We start from the raw sequence: 25,604 nt of genomic DNA on the forward strand, positions 1-25,604 counted from the left end.
TTTAGTTGAATCTCCTTTGATGTTCTTGATTGCATTTATTTTTAGATCATTAATTATCCATGGACTCGCTCAGCTGCTTTTGATCTGTTAATGTTACCATTATTTAATATCGCCTGTTGCCACCATTCGTTTTCCGAGACATTCTGATCATTTTATCTCTACAGTTACTTATTGATCGAGGGGCACGAATAGGATTTTTCTCAAATCAACTTGAAGCATAATTCAGACCAAAGATCTTTTTACGTGGAAGCTGAAGTTGGGAGTCACCCAGCTGATTGGTGATTTTTATAACAACACATTTATTTACTTCTTATTTCCCAATACTCGTCCTATAGATAACTGCAAGATTAGAGAGATCATGATGTCTGGGTTGTTGCTTCAGTGTGAATGTCATCCTGCATCAATTACATGGCTGGCTGTTAGGACATAAAACCGCTCACATGAAGGCCACTATATTTTCTAAGAATAAGTAAGTGGGGGCTGTAATTTTATTTTAAGATATAGTTTGACCTGTGTAAACATTCCTGGGTATGCATTATTGTCCTTTTTTTGCTAATCTCTTTGAAGGGGAAATAACTTCAAATTCTAAGTATTTGTCATCTGTTACCTTTAGGCATTTAAAAAAATTATTTAACCTATGGTGTTCAGTGCAAGACTAGTTTATTCAAAAACAATTTAAAGATGCTATGTATCCTAAAGATCCAGCAGCTGAAAGATTAAGTCTGGGTGCTGAACATATGATGGAGCATATTTGATAGGCTGGTAATTGCCTTTATTGTATTCCTATCTCCTTGTAGCAGGTTAGTTGCCCATGTCTTGCACATGAAATTGGTAGACTAAACACTGCATCCATTCTGCTTACATTGATGTTGGTAAAGTTGGCTTGTGAGCCAACCTGGTATTAGAAGAACACAAAATTGGGTATATGTAGAAATGCACAATGTTGGAGGGAAACCCTGTTGGTGCTAATAACTGACTTTGTATTGAGAACCACTCAGTAATGCTCCAACATACTGCACGACTGAGTGATAGAACTTGGGTTCATGCCTTTGATTCTGGATGGCCTGAAACTGAATAATGATGTGGCAGGTTTTCCTTCACTACAGGAGAATCTATACAGTGTATATATGCTGCTGTTGCTGTACTTTATACCTTCCGCAATCAAATATTACTGTACACTGGACCATGAGCTTGCACATTCAGCAGTCCCAACACTTTCAGATTTTAAGTGTTTTTATGTGTATTTTTCACTCGAATATAGTTAGATCTGCAGCAGCAGTGTAACTTATGAAATCTGCTACATGAGCCCCATGTTTATTGTAATTCCCTCCAACAGCAGGGAATTTTATGGTTTTCCCTGAGATTTTGCACTTTAATTAGGACTACAGAACAGGAAGGACCGATGAGAATTCCATGCTCACATTGTGCATCTTTCTTCAGCCGTAGCTGTTTATACTGAGAAGATGAAGGTGGATAAATCCCCAGGGCCTGATAATCTACATCCTAGGGTACTTAAGGAAGTGGCCCTAGAAATAGTAGATGCATTGCTGATCATCTTCCAACATTCGATGGAATCTGGAACAGTACCCATGGATTGGAGGATAGCTAATGTTACCCCACTATTCAAAAAAGGTGGTAGAGAGAAAACGGGAAATTACAGACCGGTAAGCCTGACATCGGTAGTGGGGAAAATACTAGAGTCCATTATAAAAGATGTAATAGCAGAGCACTTGGAAAACAGTGACAGGATCGAACAAAGTCAACATGGATTTCCAAAAGGTAAATCGTGCTTGACTAATCTGGAATTTTTTGAGGATGTAACTGGTAAAATAGATAAGGGAGAACCAGTGGATGTGATGTATTTGGACTTTCAGAAGGCTTTTGATAAGGTCCCGCATAAGAGATTAGCATGTAAAGTTAAGGCACATGGGATGGGGGCAAGGTATTGACTTGGATAGAAAACTGGTTGGCAGACAGAAAGCAAAGAGTTGGAATAAACGGGTCTTTTTCCGAGTGGCAGGCAGTGACTAGTGGGGTACCGCAGGGATCGGTCCTTGGGCCCCAGCTATTCACAATATATATTAATGATCTAGACAAGGGAACTAGATGTAATATCTCCAAATTTGCAGACGACACAAAGCTGGGTGGGCGTGTGTGGAGGATACCGAGAAACTCCAGGATGATTTGGACAGGTTGGGTGATTGGGCAAAAGCATGGCAGATGCAATATAACGTGGATAAATGTGAGGTTATCCACTTTGGTGGCAAAAACAGGAAGGCAGATTATTATCTGTGGCAATAGATTGGGAGAAGGAAAAGTGCAACGAGACCTGGGTGTCCTTGTGCACCAGTCGCTGAAGGTAAGCATGCAGGTGCAGCAGGCGGTTAAGAAGGCAAATGGTATGTTGGCCTTCGTAGTGAGGGTTTGAGTACAGGAACAAGGATGTCTTGCTGCAGTTGTACAGGGCCTTGGTGAGACCACATCTTGGGTATTGTGTGCAGTTTTGGTCGCCTTATCTGAGGAAGGACGTTCTTGCCATGGAAGGAGTTCAGCGAAGATTCACCAGGCTGATACCTGGGATGGCAGGAATGACGTATGAGGAGAGATTGGGACGATTGGGCTTGTACTCGCTGGAGTTTAGAAGAATGAGAGGGGATCTCATTGAAACTTATAAAATTCTAACAGGATTGGACAGACTACATGCAGGAAGGATGTTCCCGATGGTCGGGGAGTCCAGAACCAGGGGTCACAGTCTAAGGATAAGGGGTAGGCCATTTAGGACAGAAATGAGGAGGAATTTCTTCACCCAGAGAGTGGTGAACCTGTGGAATTCTCTACCACAGAAGGCAGTAGAAGCCAATTCATTAAATATATTCAAGAAGGAGTTGGATATATTTCTTAAGGCTAAAGGGATCCAGGGGTATGGGGAGAAAGCAGGGACTGGGTACTGAAATTGGATGATCAGCCATGATCGCATTGAATGGCAGAGCAGGCTCGAGGGGCCGAATGGCCTACTCCTGCTCCTATCTTCTATGGTTCTATAACGGGCTGGACTGGATCTTGCTGGAGCGGGGCATCTCGTGGCATTAGACTTTCCAGTCGCTGTGACTTGCTCGAAGTGCGAGCTGATAACGGCATCTAGGAGCTTAGTGAATGGCAGGACCAACAGTATCAGTGAGAAAGAAACGGGAACCACGGCAAAAGAGGGTAAATTAGAGTGGGTGAATTAGAGACAAATTGGGTACAAAAAGAGAGGGAAAGAAAGTTTGGAATTAAAGAGACAAAGGAAAATAATTATTCTTTTAAAATAAATTTACATTACTTAACTTTCTCTGGCAAGTTTAATGGGCAATTAATGTGCAAATCCACCAAGTTCTTAATTATAATGGGGAGGCTAAGGGCGAGATGCTCTTTGTGTGAAGGAAACGGCGGAACGACAAATTGACCAGCAAGTTCTGGAGATTCACCATTATTTTTCCAGCAAGATCTGGCCCATAATTTATTTTTCTCCTTTTGAGACTTGAGATGGAAGGAAGATACTGAGATCTCCGGGCCTATTCTTGGATAGATCTTCTATTCCTAACCACAGTACTTTTCAGTAGGTTAAAAAAAAGTTTGTCAATTAAAAAATATATATATATACTTACTGAGTTGCAGCAATGTTGTCCATATGAAATTTAAATTCATAGTTTACATCACCATAAGCAGCTTTTGCTTTGAAGTAATGTTAAATTTGCAGTATAACTGGTTGAACTGGTGAATATGAAATGTTTATGTTGGATATAACACCACCTCACATTTTAAAAATTACAAGTAGCCCAGCCAAGACAATCTGTTTCTTTGTTAGGCACCTGGGAGAACAAATCAAGGGAGCATTAAATAAACTGTGGGACTCAGTAAATTTGCAACAATATTTCCAAAATAAGCTTGACTTAAATGTTGCTTATATGGTGGTTCACTAAAATTTACAATAGATGTCCTAGTTTTAAACTAAACTAGTAAATGGCCGTGCCCATGATCAGTTACGTGTTTTTTTTGATGTTTTAAATTAATAGACAGCAATGGAGTTGGAAGAGGGCCTTCAGAAACTAGCTCCACACCTTGTAGCCAGAGCCTGCAACTCATTGCGCCAGTTGATGCGGCAAAAATAAATGGGAAATGATGACGTAGCATTTGACAGAAAAAGTGAAGCAAAATTGTGACAACAGGAAATATGCCTTGTGCATAGGAAGTGGGTGTCCTACACAATATTTAATATGCAGTCGATCTCCCACAGCATTGCACAGGGGGAGTCGAGAACACGTATAATCTCCAGAAGGTATGGTTAGAATCTGGAGGATAATTGGACCGGAGGTGGCAGATGAAATTCTGTTCCCGTTTTAAAGTTGTACGTTTCCTTTTTTTAATATATTTCCATTATAAATTCCTATATCCACATTTATAATAGAAATTCCTTCTTTGAAGTTGTCACACAGTAATTGCATCCTCCTGCCGGCATTGGTGCTGCATCTCCGCTGGGGGAGAGGTGTCATTGCATCGTGACAAGTTTACATGGCAGTTTCCATTATAAATGTGGACAAAGGAATTTGATAATGTGAAGAAGTTGACGAGGTGCACACAGATGTACGATTTTAAATATTAGAAGATGCATATAGATGTATTTTGTGGATATAATTTTCTAATATACTTGCAACCTATATTTACTGCCTATAAACTTATAGATTGATTTTATATGAAAATTGTAGCATTGTTTTCAAAAGGAGTTGTTATCCCAGCTGTTGAGAAATACACAATGTACAATATATAAATAATTCATATGCTGTGCTATTACTCAGATTTAAATATAATGTAAGAAGTCACACAACACCAGGTTATAGTCCAACAGCTTTATTTGAAGTCACAAGCTTTCGGAGCGCTGCTCCTTCATCAGGTGAAGTGGAGAAATGCATAAAGACACGGCTTATATAGTCAGAGAATAATGTCAGATGTTTACAGGTAATCTTTCTAACTGCCATTTATCACACCTCGGCAGAGAGATAATCACAGCAATCAAAGGTGTGAATGGTGTCCAAACAGGTCAGTCAGGAAAACATTACATCAAAGAACAATGAGGTGGGGTCACAAGGGGTCAAATGTTGCAGATGCTGGGGTCTGTATGAAAAACACAAAAAACATTTTTTTTGCTGGAAATCACAGCAGGTCCGGCCGCATCGGTGTAGAGAGAACAAGCCAACGACAACTCGAGTCTGGATGCCCCTACGTCAGGTGGGGTTACATGTAGCGTGACATGAACCCAAGATCCTGGTTGAGGCCGTCCTCATGGGTGCGGAACTTGGCTATCAGTTTCTGCTCTACGATTTTGCGTTGTGTGTCTCAAAGGCCGCCTTGGAGAATGCTTACCGGAAGAGCAGAGGCTGAATGTCCTTGACTGCTGAAGTATTCCCCGACTGGGAGGGAACACTCCTGCCTGGCGATTGTTGCGCGGTGTCCGTTCATCCGTTGTCGCAGTTTCTGCATGGTCTCGCCGATGTACCATGCTCCAGGGCATCCTTTCCTGCAACGTATGAGGTAGACAACATTGGCCGAGTCACATGATTATGTACCATGTACCTGGTGGGTGGTGTCCTGACGTGTGATGATGGTATCTGTGTTGATGATCTGGCATGTCTTGCAGAGGTTGCTGTGGCAGGGTTGTGTGGTGTCGTGGTCGCTGTTCTCCTGAAAGCTGGGTAATTTGCTGCGAACGATGGTCTGTTTGAGGTTAGGCGGCTGATTGAAGGCGAGTAGTGGAGGCATGGGGATGGCCTTAGCGAGGTGTTCGTCGTCATCGATGACATGTTGAAGGCTGCGAAGAACATGGCATAGTTTCTCTGCTCCGGGGAAGTACTGGACGACGAAGGGTACTCTGTTGGTTGTGTCCCGTGTTTGTCTTCTGAGTAGGTCTATGCGATGTTTCGCTGTGGCCCGTCAGAACTGTTGATCACGCTACATGTAACCCCACCTGACGACGGGTCATCCAGACTTGAGTTGTCGTTGGCTTGTTCTCTCTACACAGATGCGGCCGGACCTGCTGTGATTTCCAGGAAAGAAAATGTTTTTTGTCTTTTTTTGTTTTTCATACAGACCCCAGCATCTGCAACATTTGACCCCTTGTGACCCCACCTCATTGTTCTTTGATGTAATGTTTTCCTGACTGACCTGTTTGGACACCATTCACACCTTTGATTGCTGTGATTATCTCTCTGCCGAGGTGTGATAAATGTCAGGTAGAAAGATTACCTGTAAACATCTGACATTATTCTCTGACTATATAAGCTGTGTCTTTATGCATTTCTCCACTTCACCTGACGAAAGAGCAGTGCTCCGAAAGCTTGTGATTTCAAATAAAGCTGTTGGACTATAACCTGGTGGTGTGTGACTTCTTACATTTGTCCACCCCAGTCCAACACCGGCATCTCCACACCTTAAATATAATGGACTCTGATCAGGCCCCACTGCTGCTGATGGATGGTACTCGGCATATTGTGATAGGAAATGGAGTCCTTGCTCTCTCCCAGCTTACTCTGCTCTTCTGTCTTTTCACTCTGTGACCTCATTCTTTTCCCCTCTCTTAGTTCACAATTCATCCTTTCAGCTTTGACTTGATTTGCTGTACATTTGTACTTCTCACCCGCTTGCTGTCCTGTGACCTCACCTTTAGAGTCAGAACATTGTTCAAACTGACACCTCAGTGCAGTACTGAGCGCTGCATTGGAAACTGAACTGCCCGCCAGCTCAAGAGGATGCAAAAGATCCCGTGGAACTATTCAAAGGAAGAGCAGGGGGTTCTCCTGGTATCTTGGCCAACATTTCTCCCTCAAATCAACACACCAAGATTAACCGGCCAATCGTTTGCTTTTTGTAGGATTTTGATGTGTGAATTATCTGATTTTTTGCCTACAAAATAGTGGCTGCATTTCAAAAGTAATCTATTGGCTGTGTAGTATGTTGGGATGTCCAACATACTGAGTTTATAAATAAAGTTGTTTTACTTTTTTGAACCACATGATTGAGGAAACCAAACAAAAAGCTGTTGGCAATTCAGCTGGTGTTAATTTTTTTAATACATTTTTGAATATTTTGTTGCATTTTATTTTGAGGTAGATGCATTGACACCTGTATTTGAGAGATTCTTGTGCTGCAGCTAAAATAATTTAAAAACTACACTCATCGCAAAACTGAAAATGGGATTTGTATGAGCTGATTTAGGTGCTGAACTCTGTGCTCTCCGATGACCTAACTGCCTCCAATGTGATTTTTGCAATCCAATATACTCGATGATATTGTCACTCCTCACATATCCCCATGGCTGTTGTCTGCTTTAATTCAAAAGGTTGTGGATTATTTATCTTGCTACTGCACAGTCACAAAGACACCTCCGACCATGGCCATGCAAATAAATTCAAACCAGCTTTCAAATTTACAGAACATAACAGCATTGCAGTCACACCGAGCAGTGGTGTTTATTGCACAGTGTAGCACAGCTGTAGTAAAGTTCTGAATCTGGGAATCTTTTCAAAGGAAGTAAAACTCATTTTATTTTAAACCTTCAAACACTGAGAGGGGGCGGGGGGAAGCTTATTTTCTTTCTCCTGACATAGTAACAAGCTGATGCATGGGTTTGGACTGCTAATCACATGTATGAAGGTGTGGTTGAACTTGCATTGAACAAAGTAAGAGTTTCAATGCCCCATGCAGGGAAGATCATGACCCAATGCAACCATTGCAGTGAGAGGAATGGCGAGCTGATTGTGATGAAATATTTGAGCTAAATTCTCTTCCAATGGTAACAATTATTAAGGGAAGTGGTTTTATAGGTTTTTGTATGCTTGATAAGAAAAGGCTGAGGGGTGGCCTAATCGAAGCCTTTAAAATCATGAAAGGTTTTGATAGAGTTGATACAGAGAGAGTGTTTCCACTTGTGGGGAAGAGCAAAACTGGAGGTCATCAATATAAGATAGTCACCAAAATCAAATAGGGAATTCAGAAAAAACTTCTTTGCCCAGAGAGTGGTGAGAATGTGGCACTTGCTAACACGAGAAGTGGTTAAAGCGAATGGTATAGATGCATTTAAGGGGTGATTAAATAAGCATATGAGGGAGAAGGGAATAGATGGTTATGCTGATAGTTAGATGAGGAAAGACAAGAGGAGGCTCGAGTGGAGCATAAACACCAGCATAGACTGGTTAGGCCAAATGGCCTGTTTCTGTGCTGTATATCCTATGTAAGCAAGTAACATCAAGCAACTGATTCATATATTCAAGACTCATTGCATCCCCAACTGAAATATCTGAAACTGAAGAAACTGCTGATTTGCAAGTACACCTCAATCCTGAGGTCGCCAGCGAATAACCGTTTACAAAGTTAACATTTGGTCCTGACTTCCTCCTTTACGTGCTGTTTTTGCAAATTCTGTTTTCATGTATATTTTAAAAAATCAATCAAATGTTAATCCCTGTGCAAAGTTTGTCCAAACTAATAGATTAAACTATGAATGGTGCGGTAATCCTCCCAGTGTGCTGATGTTTTTGAATCAAGGTATAAATCTTGGTTATGTCTATGAACAGTGCTGTTCTGTATAGAATTGCTGCAGAACAATTCAAAAAATGTGCAGTACAGTTTCTGACACAAACTTTAATGGTTTGTTTTGTTCTGGTGCTCAGGCTGTATCTCATTAAGGTTCTTCTCAGGCAGTCTCTCGGAACCGAGGATGACTTGCTTCCACATTAAAAATGAGTTTGCAGGTGACTGATGAGTCCAATGCGGGACCTACAGACTCTGTCACAGGTGGGGAAGACGGTGGTTGAAGGGGCGCTTGGGTTGACTTGCGCTGCCTGCGCTTGGCTTCCGCTTGCTCCCGGCGAAGAGACTCGAGGTGTTCGGCGCCTTCCCGGATGCTTCTCCTCCACTTTGTGCGGTCTTCGGCCAGGGATTCCCAGGTGTCAGTGGGGATGGTACACTTTTTCAAGGAGGCTTTGAGGGTGTCCCTGAAGCGTTTCGTCTGCCCACCTGGGGCTCTCTTGCCGTGCCGGAGCTCCGAATAGAGCGCTTGTTTTGGGAGTCTCATATCGGGCATGCGGACAATGTGACCCGTCCATCGGAGCTGATTGAGCGTGATCAGAGCTTCGATGCTGGGGATGTTGGCCTGAGCAAGAACACTGACGGTGCACCTATCCTGCCAATGGATTTGCAGGATCTTGCGGAGGCAGCGTTGGTGGTACCTCTCCAGTGCTTTGAGGTGCCTGCTGTACATGGTCCATGTCTCTGAGGCATACAGCAGGGCAGGTATCACTGCTGCCCTGTAGATCATGAGCTTAGTGTCGGGTTTGAGGTCCTGGTCTTCAAACACTCTCTTCCTCAGGTGACCGAAGGCTGCACTGGCACACTGAAGGCGGTGTTGGACTTCGTCGTCGACGTCTGCCCTTGTTGACAGTAGGCTCCCGAGGTATGGAAAGTGGTCCACGTTGTCCAAGGCCTTGTCGTGGATTTTGATAATCGGGGGGCAGCACTGTGTGGCAGGGGCAGGTTGGTAGAGGACCTTTGTCTTACGGATGTTTCGTGTAAGGCCCATGCTCTCGTATGCTTCGATGAAGGTATTTACGATGGTTTGGAGTTCGATTTCCGAGTGAGCGCAGACGCAAGCATCGTCTGCATACTTTAATTCGACGACAGAGGATGGGACGACCTTGGATCTGGGCTGGAGGCGACGGAGGTGGAACAGTTTCCCATTTGTTCTGTAAATTAGCTCCACTCCAGTGGGGAGCTTACTGAGGGTGAGATGGAGATTAAGGTTAGTAACTAAATGGTATCAGCAAAGTCGACATGAAATATTATTTCAAACTAAGCCAGGAAGGTTGGTTCAGGAGATATCAATTTAAATTAGTGGAAGGTAAATTTAAAACCAATATTAGGAAGAACTTTACTCAAAAATTTGATAAATGTTTTGGGTAAAGGCATAAAGATGAGGGATGTTGAAAATGCATCTGGATGTTATAATGGGAGGGTTGGGGTACTAGAACAATGAGCTTCTTTGACCGATTGGCATTTTTTTCTTGATTTATGCCATATAGAGATCTAGTGCAGAAATTTGCATGCACAGGTTCAGGGAAATTCATAGAAAGTAACAAAGTTTCCTTGGGGCACAAGTATGCATCCTGTGCATGTTCACATGTAACTGGTGTGTGATTTTATTTGGATGGTTAATGCTAAAGAGCTAATGTTAAAGGTAAATTTGGTGCAGTGAGGGTTATTGAAAATAATGTTTTGGGTCCTGGCAGAGTGGATGTGACTGCAAATCTGATGACTATTTAGAGTCTCACAGTCATAACGGCACAGAAGGAGGCAATCCAGTCAGTCCCATTCCCTCGCTCTATCCCCGTAGCCCTGCAAGTTTATTTCCCTCAAGTGCCTATCCAGTTTCCCCTTGAAAACATTGAGTGTCTCCGCTTCCACCACTTCCGTCAGCAGCGAGTTCCAGGTCATCACCACTGGCTGCGTAAAAAAGTTTTCCCTCACATCCCCCCTGTATCTCTTGCCCAAAACCTTAAATCTGATAGAAATGTGCATGATGGTGCCTTGCAAATAACACTCTACATGAACCCAACACTGAAGATGTAATGGAAGGCATCCATTGCAGGAATTGAATTCATAAACTTGTATGTCTCTTGGTAAATGTCTCTTGTGTTTACGTGCTGCACTATCTCCTTTATCTTGTAATGCTATTCGCTTAGTGCACACACTGTTGTTAGTGTTGGTATGCTTTTGCTGCTGGGGTTCAGGAGGGCACGGCACATATTAGTCTGACTGGCTCCTTGCCACAGACAGATCCTGACAGTCTTGTGAAAAAGAAATGAAGACCCGTCAGGGTAGGTGGCTACAATCTGTAAATAGCCATCATGTCATAGCTCCTGTTAAGCAAGGTTTCACCACACGGTGGAGACTGGAAAGTGCTAATTCTGCATCTTGTTTCCAAGACTCATTCACTGACATTGAAACTGCAGAATCAAATAGCCAAAGCATTGCTTAATTTTATTTGCATAATTTAATCAATTACTATGTTTAATTTCATAGGATAGAATTCAGAGTGTCACCAGCAACACTGAACAGCCTTGTGCAAGACTCCAAAGTTGCAATTGTGACTTTAAGCTCTGGTCGCAGCCCTTTCCTGATATCTGCAGGCACCATGAAAGTGCAAGTTGTTGATTCCAGTCCATTATGTTTACCCATCCTCCCATTCAATCTACCCTAAATCTAATCCATCTTTATTGGCCTGTCCCCCCTTCTGCTTGGTCTGCCTTCATAATTGCCTGCTGGTTCCTGCTTTCATGTGAGTGTTAAAGCTTGGTATTGCCAGCTGAGACTCTCCTCGTCTGGCTGTGCTGTGCATTGGCCTCTAGTTATAGTGGGTCAAGAATCGCGCAATGGCCCCATTCCCTGTAGCCTACTGTGACTATAACTGTGTAAGCAGAAGTGAACAGGAGGTGGATCTAGAAACAGATCTGAAGTGCAACGAGACCTGGGTGTCCTTGTGCACCAGTCAGTGAAGGTAAGCATGCAGGTGCAGCAGGCGGTTAAGAAGGCAAATGGTATGTTGGCCTTCATAGCGAGAGGGTTTGAGTACAGGAACAAGGATGTCTTGCTACAGTTGTACAGGGCCTTGGTGAGACCACACCTTGAGTATTGTGTGCAGTTTTGGTCGCCTTATCTGAGGAAGGATATTCTTGCCATGGAAGGAGTTCAGCGAAGATTCACCAGGCTGATACATCATTCCTGCCATCCCAGGTATGAGGAGAGATTGGGTCGATTGGGCTTGTATTCGCTGGAGTTTAGAAGAATGAGAGGGGATCTCATTGAAACTTATAAAATTCTGGCAGGACTGGACAGACTAGATGCAAGGAGGATGTTCCCAATAGTCGGGGAATCCAGAACCAGGGGTCACAGTCTAAGGATAAGGGGTAGGCCTTTTAGGACAGAAATGAGGAGGAATTTCTTCACCCAGAGAGTGGTGAACCTGTGGAATTCTCTACCACAGAAGGCAGTAGAGGCCAATTCATTAAATATATTCAAGAAGGAGTTGGATATATTTCTTAAGGCTAAAGGGATCAAGGGATATGGGGAGAAGGCAGGGACAGGGTACTGAACTTGGATAATCAGCCATGATCGCATTGAATGGCGGAGCAGGCTCGAGGGGCCGAATGGCCTACTCCTGCTCCTATCTTCTATGTTTTTATGTATGGAAGGGAAGCATAAGGAATGGTGGAGGGGGACAGCATAGGAAAAAGGTTTGTTAGAGTTGTTACATCATGGGACGTACTGAGTGCCCCAAGGATTGGCGATGGAACTATTACTGGTTCTAATTTACATCAATGATTTGGACTCGGAACAAGTTGGTCCAATTTACAGAGAATACCATTCTAGGAGGGGCAGTGGAATCAGAGGAGGCAGCGCAGAGATTATAGTATAAGTTGGACCAAAAATGTAAGTGGGCGAGATGATGACAAATGAAATTTAATGCGAACACATGTAAAGTAGTACACGTGGGAAGCAAAAATGGGCAACACGCTTGCCCTTCAATGACGCTGTCTTCTTCTAGAGTAGCAAAAAACAAATTAAATGTCAATATCGAAGTCACTTCCTTTTGTAGCAGAAGGCTCCAAATTTTTCCAGTCATTCCTCATGGATCAGACCTCTAAACTGGGGCCAAAGCTTCCGGTGTAACAGCGGGGATAGCCAGTCGGCTGCCCGCAAATTTCCTCTGAGGGCAGTGTGCGATGGTGTGCTCCAGGGTCTGCTTCGGCGCTCCGCCGGCGTGTGATGGGGATGCTTGAATCTTCAGAGAAAAGATGGCAGTATCTACCACGACTGATTGTGAGGTCGTTGATGGTTGTCCACTGTTTGCGAGGAAGGTTTGATCCTTCAGGTTGTACTGTGGGGTCTTCTAGGAGGAATCCATTTGGTATGTTGCAATTCTTCCAAGCATTTCGCCATCGGTCGTCGAGGCTGAGGGGAGATCGCTGATGGGCTTTGGTGATGATCCAAAATGATGCTGCATTAAGTTGGAAAAGATCGGGTGGATGCGGGGAGGATGTTCCCGATGATGGGTGAAACTAGAACTAGGGGGCATAGTCTTAGAATAAGGGGCTGCTCTTTCAAAACTGAGATGAGGAGGAACTACTTCACTCAGAGGGTGGTAGGTCCATGGAATATGCTGCCCCAAAAAGCTGTAGAAACTACATCATTACATAAATTTAAAACAGAAATAGACAGTTTCCTAGAAGTAAAGGGAATTAAGGGTTACGGGGAGCGGGCAGGAATTTGGACATGAGTCTAGGTTCGGATCGGACATGGCCCTGTGGTTAGCGGAGTGGGCCCAGGGGCCGTGTAGCCTGATTCTGCTCCTATTTCGTGTGTCTAATTCTGTTAGATTCAGGAGATGGTTCTGTGATAGTAGATTGGCGGTTAGGATCAGATCAGCCATGATCTTATTGAATGGCGGAGCAGGCTCGAGGGGCCGATTGGCCTACTCCTGCTCCTATTTCTTATGTTCTTATATGGGAGCCTTGATGCTCAACATGTCCACAATGAAGAGCAGCAATCAACAAAGCCAATTTGATAAGTATAACTGTTTGGGTTATATAGTTCTATAAGTCGGAGGAAGTTCTGATCAAACTGTATAATTGCTTTGGCCAGACCACACCTTCACCACTGTCCAGTTCGGGTCACCAAGACACAGGGTAAATCTTCAAGCTGAGCCCCAGTTTAGAGATCTGATCCATGAGGAAAGACTGGAGAAATTTTGACCCTTCTGCAAAAGGAAGTGTCTGAGAAATGAGCTTTTAGAAGTATAGAAGATTGTAAATGATATTTGGGGGGTGGTGAGGTAAATCTGGAAAATTACTTTAAATTGTGAGAGTAGAACAATAAATAAAACTGAAAATGCTGGAAATACCCAGTAGCTCAGGCAGCATCTGTGGAGAGAGAAAGTAGAGTTAACGTGCCAGGGTCCATGGCCTTGCCTCAGCTGAATTCGGATTGGAAAGGGGACGAGCCCACCTGTGTCTGCAGGAAAGACTTGCATTTATATAGCGCCTTTCACGACCACCGGACCTCTCAAAGCGCTTTACAGCCAATGAAGTACTTTTTTGAAGTGTAGTCACTGCTGTAATGCAGGATACATGGCAGCCAATTTGCGCACAGCAAGCTCCCACAAACAGCAATGTGAAAATGACCAGATAATCTGTTTTTTATGTTATGTTGGTTGAGGGAGAAATATTGGCCAGGACACCGGGGATAACTCCCCTGCTTTTCTTCGAAATAGTGCCGGTGGAATCTTTTACGTCCACCTGAGAGAGCAGACGGCCCTTCGGCTTAACGTCTCATCCGAAAGACGGCACCCTCCGACACTCCTCACAGTGCTGGGGTGAGATGGTGCTGAGCCTGATCAACTTGCACCGTATTTAGTTGCTGTTGGTCAGTATAGTGGGGCCTGAGCACGGCTGGGGATGCTGCCGTTAAATCCGAGCTATCGGGGCAGATCTCGCCAGTGTTATCCGTCTCTCTCGTCTTACTGCTCGAATGGGGGCAGAGGCGGAGTCTGCTCTTTGTGTACTGCCCGGGGATTTCGTTTCTCTGCAACTGATTGATTTGAGAGTTGTTTACTTTGGCAACAGGCAGACAGACCGTAAGCGACGGCAGGGGGGTTTGCACCTGCTTTTTTTTGAATTTTATATATATTTATAATACCTAATCTCGAGCAACCCATCTGTGCAAGGGCTCATCTGACTGCAGTTGTGATCGGTCCACCACTGGCCACGGGTTAAGTAACGCAACACCCATTACATAAAAGCTTTGGGTGCAAATAGCACTGATCTGGGAAAACAAGTGTGCGCTGCTCCTAAAACACTGCAATAATTCCCCGTGTGTGTTTCTCTCTCTCTCTTGCACAGGGGGGAGGTGGGAATGGACGGCCAGACGCCGGACCGCCAGGAGACGGCTCTGCAGATGACGGACGCCGGTGGGCTGCAGCCGGAGAGCCAGGGAGAGGAGAGAGCCGGCGGGGCGGAGGTGACCAAGGACAGCCCGGGCTCGGCCTCCCCGCCGCCAGGCTTCCAAGTGCCCGAAGGCGGCTTCGGCTGGGTGGTGGTTTTCGCCGCTACCTGGTGCAATGGCTCCATCTTCGGCATCCAGAATTCGTTCGGCATTCTGTACGTGATGCTCTTGAAAGAGCTGGAGGATCGGAATGACCCGACCATTCAGTTTAAAGCCGGTGAGTGTGCATTGCCCAGGTTTGTCCCCCAGGTTACCCAAGTTCCAGATACCCGTCCCTCCAACTCCCCCCCCCCCCAAAACACGTGTTTGCAGAAAAGTTTTCTGCCAACTGCTGGCTCATCCCGTGTGTGTGTGTGTCTCTCTGTAATATGTACAGCACACCCCGGTTAGCAACAAAACTGCCAACCAATGTTAGTGACATTTAGCAGAAAGAGCGAAGCGAATTGCAAACAAATAGAGAAACAGAGAACGTTTCAGGTCGATGACCCTTCGTCAGAACTGGAAAAAGTTGGAGATGTAAGTTGGAATGATGGTGCAAGGCAAAAGGAGATGGTAATGGGACAAGTTGTTTCTTAATGGAACATGGGGCAGTAGTGTGACATGAGAAATATTACACTTGCCAGGCTGACCATAACCCATTGCTAACTTTCCCAGACACATTCACCTGTAGAATTAAAACAAAAAAGCCAAATACTGTGGACGCTGGACATCTGAAATAAATACAGAAAATGCTGGGAACCCTCAGCAGGCCTCTTTCTACAGATGCGGCCTGACCTGTTGAGTGTTTCCAGCATTTTCTGCTTTTATTTCAGATTTCCAGCATCCGCAGTATTTTGCTTTTGCAAACAAATAGAGCTTTGTTTACATTTTTAGGAGATCCTTTGAATTGGGTTCTATTTTATAAACCAAAAAGCAGTGAGTCTTTTTGCGAATGTGGAAGAAGTGAGAGGTTCGCACAGCCTGAGGTGAGATAATGCTGTAGGTGAAATCAAAACCGAAAATGCCGGAAACACTCAGCAGGTCAGGCCGCATCTGTAGAGAGAGGCCTGCTGAGGGTTCCCAGCATTTTCTGTATTTATTTCAGATGTCCAGCATCCACAGTATTTGGCTTTTTTGTTTTAATTCTACAGGTGAATGTGTCTGGGAAAGTTAGCAATGGGTTATGGTCAGCCTGGCAAGTGTAGATATTTCTTTTGTCACACTACTGCCCCGGGACATGTTCCATTTCTGCTAACTCTAGCATTTTTTAAAATGTGATTTATAGCCAAAAAACATCAACAGTAAATAACTGTTTTACAATAGCACACACATGGAAATCTATGCTTTTAAAATGGTGCTGGAGGAATGCAGTGGGTTAGACTAATTTGTCTCATCTTTGGAGCCTGGTTTCATGTCCAGTCTGCATAGAGAGCTTGATCCTCTGTCTATCTCCACTTGCAATGGGTTTGGGTTACCTTGATTCATTTCCCAGAGGGGATACATCCACAGTGCAACTACCGGTACTGCATTAACAATCCTGTTCAGTGAAATCATGGGTTGCTGATGTGATAAATGGGAAAATATATCACACAAGTGAAGTGTGCTTTTCTAAAGGTGGGCAGAGCAGAGAAGCTTTACTGTGCAAAACTTAACCTGTGAGTGCTATATGCTGACACTGGGTGTTCAAAATGGGGGAGTTTGCCTTTTCTCACGTCCATTCCTTATGTAGATGAGCACAAAACAATTCACAAAAAAAACACACCCGTAAAGTGAGTGAGTTTAGGAGCAGAACTGAGATGTTGCAAAGTTCAGGTTTTATCTGCTGCACAATGTGGGGAAAGGTTTAGTGTTTTCTTTTCTCCCCTCCCATCTACCCTAAAGGTCTTGATTCTGTGCCAGTGTAAGTTACCATCGGAAATAACAACAGAAAATGCTGGAAACACTCAGCAGGTCAGGCAGCATCCGCGGAGAGAGAAACAGAGTTAACGTTTCAGGTCTGTGACCCTTCTGTGACCTGAAACGTTGACTCTGTTTCTCTCTCCATGGATGCTGCCTGACCTGCTGAGTGTTTCCAGCATTTTCTGTTGTTATTTCAGATTTCCAGCAGCCGCAGTATTTTGCTATTGTATGTTATCAAGGGTTCATTCACCCTTATCTAGCCATATATGAGGCTCGACAGTGAGAACTGACAGGCTGTTAGACTACCGGAGACATTACAGCTGAGTCTGATCCCATCCTCATCCAACATTCACATATACGGGCAGCACGGTGGCATAGTGGTTAGCACTGTTGCCTCACAGCGCCAGGGACCCGGGTTCGAATCCGGCCTCGGGTGACTGTCTGTGTGGAGTTTGCACATTCTCCCCGTGTTTGCGTGGGTTTCCTCCGGGTGCTCCGGTTTCCTCCCACAGTCCAAAGATGTGCGGGTTAGGTTGATTGGCTATGATAAATTGACCCTTAGTGTTAGGGGGATTAAATACGTGGGGTTACGGGGATAGTGTGGAATATGTGTTGGTGTAGTGGTTACGGGGATTGGGTGGGATATGTGTCGGTGCAGGCTCGATGGGCCGAAATGACCTCTATCTGCACTGTGGGATTTCTGTGATTCTGTGATATACATGTCCAGTAGGAGTTGCTGGATAATGATCAAGAATGGGAATCCTGACCACTTTTTTTTGTCTCCAGCACCTCCACTGGTTGGAGTGTGTAATCACAGCATGGGTAGTTTACAGAGGCAGTTATAAATATGGACATAGGAATTTATAATTGGAAAAGTTGACAGTAGGTTCATATATATATATATATACACAGAGGTTGGACAGTACACTGGGAGTTTAACAGTTTGGCATTCAGCTGTTTAAACTGTTGTTGTTCAAGTGAAAACAAAGAAAGAACCACTGTGTTTAGTGGAGCAGGAATGATGAGTAAGAATATGAACCTCATCCGCTTCTGGTGGCATATCAAGGGGGGTAATTTTAACCACAAAAAAAATGGGTGGGTTGGGGACGGCTGGGATGTAAAAAATAAAAATTTAAATCTCCAACCCAACCTCCAACCCACCTTCTTCCAGTTTTAAGGGAGGCGGGACGGGGAGCAGGCAACCAAACCGCTCGCAGGAGGCAGGTTGGACATTTAAATATTATGATGAGGCTGCGTGCCTGGCACTTAATCTGTCTTCCAGGTTTAACCCTGGCCTGCCTGGTTTCCCGAGCCTCAGGAAACCCGGCAGCTAAAGGGAGGTGAGGACTGCCTCGTGGAAAGGGTAAGTTCCTTTACAGCACTGCCTGTGGGCCAAGAGGAGGAAGAGTGCTTCCACCCAGCCCACCAAGCTTATCTTCTTCCCTGCCCGTCGTCAAACCCCCCTCCCAGGATCGGCGATCAGGTCCCCCTCGGGAATCGGACCACCCCCCCCCTCCCACAAAGATCCAGACCTCCCTGTGCGCCCACTAATTCAGCTGAGGGCTCCCTATCTGCTCCTGGGCTGCGGCCTCCTGCGGACTGTTCCCCACCCGACAGGGAGACGCCCCGGTCAAGATCGGGGCCAAGGCTGTATAAGTTCACCTGCAATTTAACAGGAATGGCTGCCCTCGGCACTGCTCAGCTACTCAACACTGCCGATGGAAATGCAAACAGCTGAGAAGCACACACTGCTCAAAGTGCCAGCTTTCAGTTTGACAGATGCTCACAGGGCATCTTAAGATGACCACTCTCTTCCCTAGAATCGGCAAATTCTGTGCCAGATTTCTAACACAAACTTATCACTGATGGGGAGTTAGGGTTAGGGGGGGGGTGTGTAGGGGGGGGGTGTGTGGGGGGGGGGGGCGGCTGGTGGTGAGGAGGGGGAAAGTATAGGTTTAATGTAAATGGATTTTGGCAAACAATCTTTTAATCACTAAATCTGCCCAATCTTTATGGACTGTTTATAGTCGTGGATTTATTATTTTTGAATTGCTGCAATCTTCTATTGTAAAGTTATGATTCTTTAGCGCTCTCCATTTATGACAAAGAAAGGTCCGATTCAGCCAATATTCAAATAAACATGTCGCCAACAAAAATCTCTTGGTTAAGGCTGCTTAAAATATGAGACCAAACTTTATTCCAACTGCTAGAAATCTCTCCATCTCGATTCACACTAAGGGAATAAAGGAAAATGGGGAGAAGTAATCCGTCAGTGTTCTTGACTCACTGATCTTTTAAATAAGATTGTTGAAGTGAATGTATCCATTTCGTTAACCTTAATAAGTGAAATTTAATTCTCAAATACTGAAGAATGTGACTGCTCTTTATAAGCCACAACCCGCAGGAGTGCAGCTTAATTGTTAGGATGGTTTGGCTCCTTTACCTGAAACATTGAGTTAACTCTTTTATGTGTAAAGTATTCTCATGGAAAATGAAAACATTTGGCAACTAGACAACACGGGACAGGCGATACATGTGGCCATGAGTGTTCTTCATGGTTTAGTCTGTGAAACTAGTCCCACAATCACTGCGGATTGTGGCTCTTTACTATGCTAGTGTGCCTTTGCTCACCATTTTGATGTGCCTTGTAGTATATTGGTATTAATCATTTACATGCAATAATTAACGAGCATTAAATTAAGTTAAAAACCATAGTGCTTGTAGGTCCGTCAGACATCAGCAAAGTATCCGTATAGTTCGTTCTTTTGACTTTCTCCCATATTTTCCATTCCACCCCCCCCCCTTTTATGTTTCTGTTCTTCCAGCATGTGCATCTTTCCTTTAGCTAAGTGTATAATGGTAACCAGATCTTAGACTTCTGCCAGAACTGCTTTTGATCAGCTTGTTGGGAGGTGTGTGAAAATGGTTTGGGCTATCTTTCGTCACTCCTTTGCGAATAAGTGTAGTTTCATTGAAATAAAGAAAGAAAGACTTGCATTTATATAGCACCTTTCACGACCACCGGACGTCCCAAAGCGCTTTACCGCCAATTAAGTACTTTTTGTTTTTAAGTGTAGTCACTGTTGTAATGTAGGAAACACAGCAGCCAATTTGCACACAGCAAGCTCCCACAAACAGCAATGTGATCATGACCAGATAATCTGTTTTTGTTATGTTGATTGAGGGATAAATATTGGCCAGGATACCGGGGATAACTCCCCTGCTCTTTTTCGAAATAGTGCCATGGGATCTTTTACGCCTACCTGAGAGAGAGCAGACGGGGCCTCGGTTTAATGTCTCATCCAAAATACGGCACCTCCAACAGTGCAGCACTCCCTCAGCACTGCACTGGGGTGTCAGCCAGCCTAGATTTTTGTGCTCAAGTCTCTGGAGTGGGACTTGATCCCGCAACCTTCTGACTCAGGCGAGGGTGCTACCAACTGAGCCACTGGCTGACATTGCAGTCAAAGTTACGAGCTTGCCATTTGGGATATCACAGGTGGAAACTTCTAACTCTGGCACAGTACAATTAAATTCCAATTCAGGCATTTTTCTAATCTTAAGGCTTTGTCGACCCCAAACGATGAAAGAATAATACTGAATGAGGCTAGGTGCTAATAGACAACCTATTATTTGAAGTTAAATTGAATTGAGTTGCAATGGTGTGGCGCTGTACTGGATTCAGTCATAAAAAACATGACCAACATTTGGTTGACTTGTTCCATGTCTTGTCTGTGGAAATGAATAATGATGCAGAGTGGCCATTTTTATTGTACTTCTGCAAGTTAATTGATCATTACTACTTAAAGGTGTCCGACTTGGCTTATTGGAGTAGTCTTGCCTCTGAGTAGAAGTTGTCTTTTGGATGAGACGCTGAAAGACGTCTGGCTTCTCAGATTGACGTGAAAGATCCCATGGCAATATTCGAAGAAGAGTGGGGTCATTCACCTTGGTGTCCTGGCCATCATTTATCCTTCAACCAACATAACTTAAAACAGATTATCTGGTCATTTATCCCATTGCTGTTTGTGGGAGCTTGCTGTGCGCACATTGGCTGCTGCGTTTCCTTACATTACAACAGTGACCACACTTCAAAGGTACCTCAATAGCTGTGACGTCCCCTGGTCTTGAAAGGCACTGTATTAGTGCAAGTTCTTTCTTTGTGTGCCTCCTCACGTGACTGAGAAGGGTATTTCCACAACATTGCCTGTGATAGGTGGAAGATCAGTTGATTTAAAAAGAAAACCTCCAATTTTCTCTCCTGATAGTGTGAACTCATTGGGGGAAGCATGATTCCATTGGTGTTGGGTGTCATTTAGTACCACGTTCAAGTGGGCATTGTTCAGATGTAACCCGGAAAATAAAATGTCGCTGTTACTGGCAAGCTCTTCAGCAAATGTATTACTGAAGTAAAACATTGATTTTTAAATCAGAGCGACTTTAATGCAAGTACCATTTGAAATGGCTCTTATCTTTCGTCAACCTCCAGAAATAATTTATTCTCAAAATATTGGGGCCAAGGGCCCCGAAGGAAAGGGTGACAGTAAAATAAGCTGCAGTTAGAGCCAGCTCTTTGTATCCCTTGTGTCTGCCTAATCTAATTTAGTTGAATTTTGCCCCTGCTGAACAGCAGCATGAGATTTTGAAACAAGGCCGAGAGAAATACTTTGAAATGCTAATGTGATAATTTAAAAAAGGAAGTCTGTAGAACAGTGAGTCATGATATCTTTCAGTAGTGTGCATCACCACAAGACAGGACCATTCCCTGACTGCTTTCCTTTACATCTCATTACAATAACAACAGCAAAGACATATAGCGCCTTTAACGTAGTAAAACATCCCAAGGTGCTTCACAGGAGCGTTATCAGACAAAATTTGACACCGAGCCACATAAGGCGATACTAGGACACGTGGAGGTAGGTTTTAAGGAGCATCTTAAAGGAGGAGAGAGAGGTAGAGAGACAGGGGGGTTTTCGGAGGGAACTCCAGAGCTTTGGCGGGCTAGACGGCTGAAGGCACGGCCGCCAATGGTGGGGTGAAGGATATCGGGGATGTACAAGAGGCCAGAATTGGAGGAACACAGAGTTCTTGGAGGGTTGTAGGGCTGGAGGAGGCCATGGAAGAATTTTAACACAACGATGAGAATTTTAAATTTGAGACAGTGCTGGACTAAGAACCAGTGTAGGTCAGCAAGCACCAGGTGATGGGTGAACGGCACGCAGTGCAAGTTTGGATACGGTCAGCAGAGCTTTGGATAATCATAACACTCAATGAAGCAATTGGGCACTTGCATTTTCATCTCGAAAAAAAAAATTCAATACGTTTCCGACCATTCATTGCATGAAGCCAGTGACAAACACAAATGCACTAACAATTCCAAAGAGTATTAAACTATGAACAGCTTTTACAAGTCTGTATTACAGAATAAATTGTTATTTGGGAGCACAAACGCACCTCATATCTCTGTATTACCTATAATTCCATAGAATTTACTGAACAGAAACAGACATAGAAACATAGAAGATAGGAGTAGGCCATTCGGCCCCTCGAGCCTGCTTTGCCATTCAATGAGATCATGGCTGATCATCCAAATTCAGTACCCTGTCCCTGCTTTCTCCCCATATCCCTTTAGCCTTAAGAAATATATCTAACTCCTTCTTGAATACCATTCGGCCCAACTGGTTTATGCCAGTGTTTATGCTCCATACGAGCCTCCTCCCACCCTACATCATCTCGCCCCATCAACATTTTCTTCCATCCCTTTCTCCCTCATGTGCTTATCTAGCTTCCCCTTAAATAGTTCAGTGCTCCCAAATGTTCCACTTCACTGTTTACTTTCCTCAAGTGTTTCAGCAACAAATGTGCATGAACCAGCTCTGATAGCTCAGTTGGTGAATTCACTTTCCTGGTATAGTACTAAACTGTGCAGACTAGAAGGTCTTAGGTTCAGGTGTTACTCTGTGAATAAGCTGACCACAGCCAGGGTGGTAAAAGATGTACAGGTACTACAATTGTGCCCTTAGTTAAGGAAGAGTCACCATGCTGGAAAACGTGCATGAGTGGACATCTATCGACGACAGGTTGGATTTTGACCTTACTTTGTTGAATTGCCTGCTGACACTTGCTGGCTGGACACTAACTTGGATGAGGTACTGTTACAGTGACTTTAGTGGAATAGCACATTGGTGTACAAAATGGTTTCTCCCCATATGCGCATTGCCAGAAATGAAGGGATCCTGTGTTAACTGCTGAGGGAGGCAAGAAGCATCTCATAGAGAGAGCTGGAGAGAAGTGAAGATTAAGTCAGTCTGCCCACCTCCAAGTTGCTGGTTACTTTAGCATTGGCAGAGGCCCAGGAAAAGTGCTCACCTGCTGTCTGTCAATGAATTGTGCACGTTATGAGGAGAATCTCAAAAGATGGAGATAAATTATCTTCCATAATGATCGAGGGAGGAAAGAAGGTAGTGCGCCCAAGTCCTGAGTTTTATGTGGGTGCATATTCCACACATGGCCAAATTGCTCCCTTATCACCTCTGCCATCCCAAAAAAAAAACTTATTCTTACAGACAATTTTAGGTCTAAGTCTCAACAGAGGAAATTCATTTTCTTAATGAAAAAAATCTTCACTTGTAATCCTTTAGTGACATTTATAGAATTGGAAGCATTTTGCTTTTCCATAATTTTCTATGGCCAATTTTGTCACTGGTGTTTTGAAGGAGCCTATTGTGCAGTAAACTCATTTGCTACTTTTGTTTATAAGTTACCAGACAGTACAGATAGCCTCAGCCTAGATAGCAAGTATTGACTTGAGTGGTTTTTTTTCAAATGCCGTATGGATTGAATGACCAGTACAGATAATGATTTTATTTCTTCAAAGCTTCACTTTATGAAAACCCAGTATTGGCAACATACTGCCAAATGTCATTCTGATCAGGCTGAAGAAAGCAGCCTTGCCAGACTGTGGGCAGGTCTACTACATGAACTATTTGGAGCTGTCTGTGATCCTCATTAACAGATAATAACAGAAGTAACTGGAAGCAGAATAAATGTCAGCAGCATGTATAGAGTTTTGCAGATGTCTCCCAGGCAGGAGTCCTTATTACTTACTAATGTTTGCTAAAGTTCGGATTGGTGGGTGGCAGATGGAAGGCTGGCCAGGAGAGCATTGGAATAGTCGAGTCTGGAGGTAACAAAGGCATGGATGAGGGTTTCAGCAGCAGATGAGCTGAGGCAGGAATGGAGATGGACGATATTACAGAGGTGGAAGTAGGCGGTCTTGGTGATGGCGCGGATATGGTGTCGGAAGCTCAGCTCGGGGTCAAATACGATGGCAAGATTACGAACAGTCTAGTTCAGCCTCAGACAGTGGCCAGGGAGAGGGATAGAGTTGGTAGCTAGAGAATGGAGTTTGTGGTGGGGACTGAAGACAATGGCTTTGGTCGTCCCAATATTTAATTGGAGGAAGTTTCTGCTCATTCAGTACTGGATGCCGGACAAGCAGGGTGACAAATCCGAGGCAGTGGAGGGGTTGAGAGAGGTGGTGAGGTAGAGATGGGTGTCATCAGCGTACATGTGGAAACTGACACTGAGTTTTTGGATGATGACGCCGAGGGATAGCATGTAGATAAGAAAAAGGAGGGGGCCAAGGCTAGATCCTTACAGGTCTCCAGAGATAACATTGTGAGAGCAGGAAGAGAAACCATTGTGTTAGGTTCTCTGGCTACGACTGGATAGATAGGAATGGAACCAGGCGAGTGCAGTCCCACCCAGCTGGACAATGGAGGAGAGTTGCTGGAGGAGGATGGTGTGGTCAACCATGGCAGACCGGTGGAGAAGGATGAGAAGGGATAGTTCACCACAGTAATTGCACATTTCACAGAATCACAGAAACCCCACAGTGCAGATAGAGGCCATTTCGGCCCATCGAGCCTGCACCGACACATATCCCCACCCGATCCCCGTAACCCCTACACCAACACATATCCCACCCTATCCCCGTAACCCCACGTATTTAATCCCCCTAACACTAAGGGTCAATTTATCATAGCCAATCAACCTAACCCGCACATCTTTGGACTGTGGGAGGAAACCGGAGCACCCGGAGGAAACCCACGCAAACACGGGGAGAATGTGCAAACTCCACACAGACAGTCGCCCGAGGCCGGATTCGAACCCGGGTCCCTGGCGCTGTGAGGCAACAGTGCTAACCACTATGCCACCGTTCTCGATATCCATTACATGTTATTCATTGCACATTCATAGTTGCTTCTTAAATGATTCCAGGGTTTTTTGCTTCAACCACTCTACCTGGAAGTCTCTTCCATTATTGATCATTCTTTGCGCGAAAGCCAAATTCCTGATATCAGTCATAAATTTACATTTTACTAGTTTGAATCAGTGTCACCTTGTCCTACTCTTCATTTTATTTAAAGTAATGTTTTTCATCCTCTTAACTATCTTATAAACCTCTATAAGATCAGTTCTCGCTTCCAGGTGGAAATGCCCAAGCTTCTGCGGTCTTTCCTCATAACTCAAACCACTGATACGAGGGATGAGCTGCACGGCTCTTCTCTGTTTTGCCTCCAAGTACTTGAACATCTCCCTTGTTTCCTGATGACCAAAAGGAGACATTACCCAAG

At 44.3% G+C, this 25,604-nt stretch overlaps 1 protein-coding gene across 1 annotated transcript in view; it reads left to right on the forward strand.

Annotated features, from left to right (window-relative positions):
• Window positions 1-14,767: 14,767 nt before the first annotated feature.
• The window catches only part of slc16a2 (solute carrier family 16 member 2), a 121,644-nt gene continuing 110,807 nt past the window's right edge, over window positions 14,768-25,604 (forward strand). Inside the window, exon 1 of the mRNA XM_086000458.1 lies at window positions 14,768-15,304. Coding sequence (XP_085856584.1) covers window positions 14,998-15,304 — 307 coding nt within the window. The 5' untranslated portion in view covers window positions 14,768-14,997. The remainder of the gene's footprint in view (window positions 15,305-25,604) is intronic.

The sequence above is a fragment of the Somniosus microcephalus genome, chromosome 1 (genome assembly GCF_052327205.1).
Source record: "Somniosus microcephalus isolate GS21.2 chromosome 1, FLI_Smic_1.0, whole genome shotgun sequence".
In the NCBI taxonomy this organism is placed as follows: domain Eukaryota; kingdom Metazoa; phylum Chordata; class Chondrichthyes; order Squaliformes; family Somniosidae; genus Somniosus; species Somniosus microcephalus.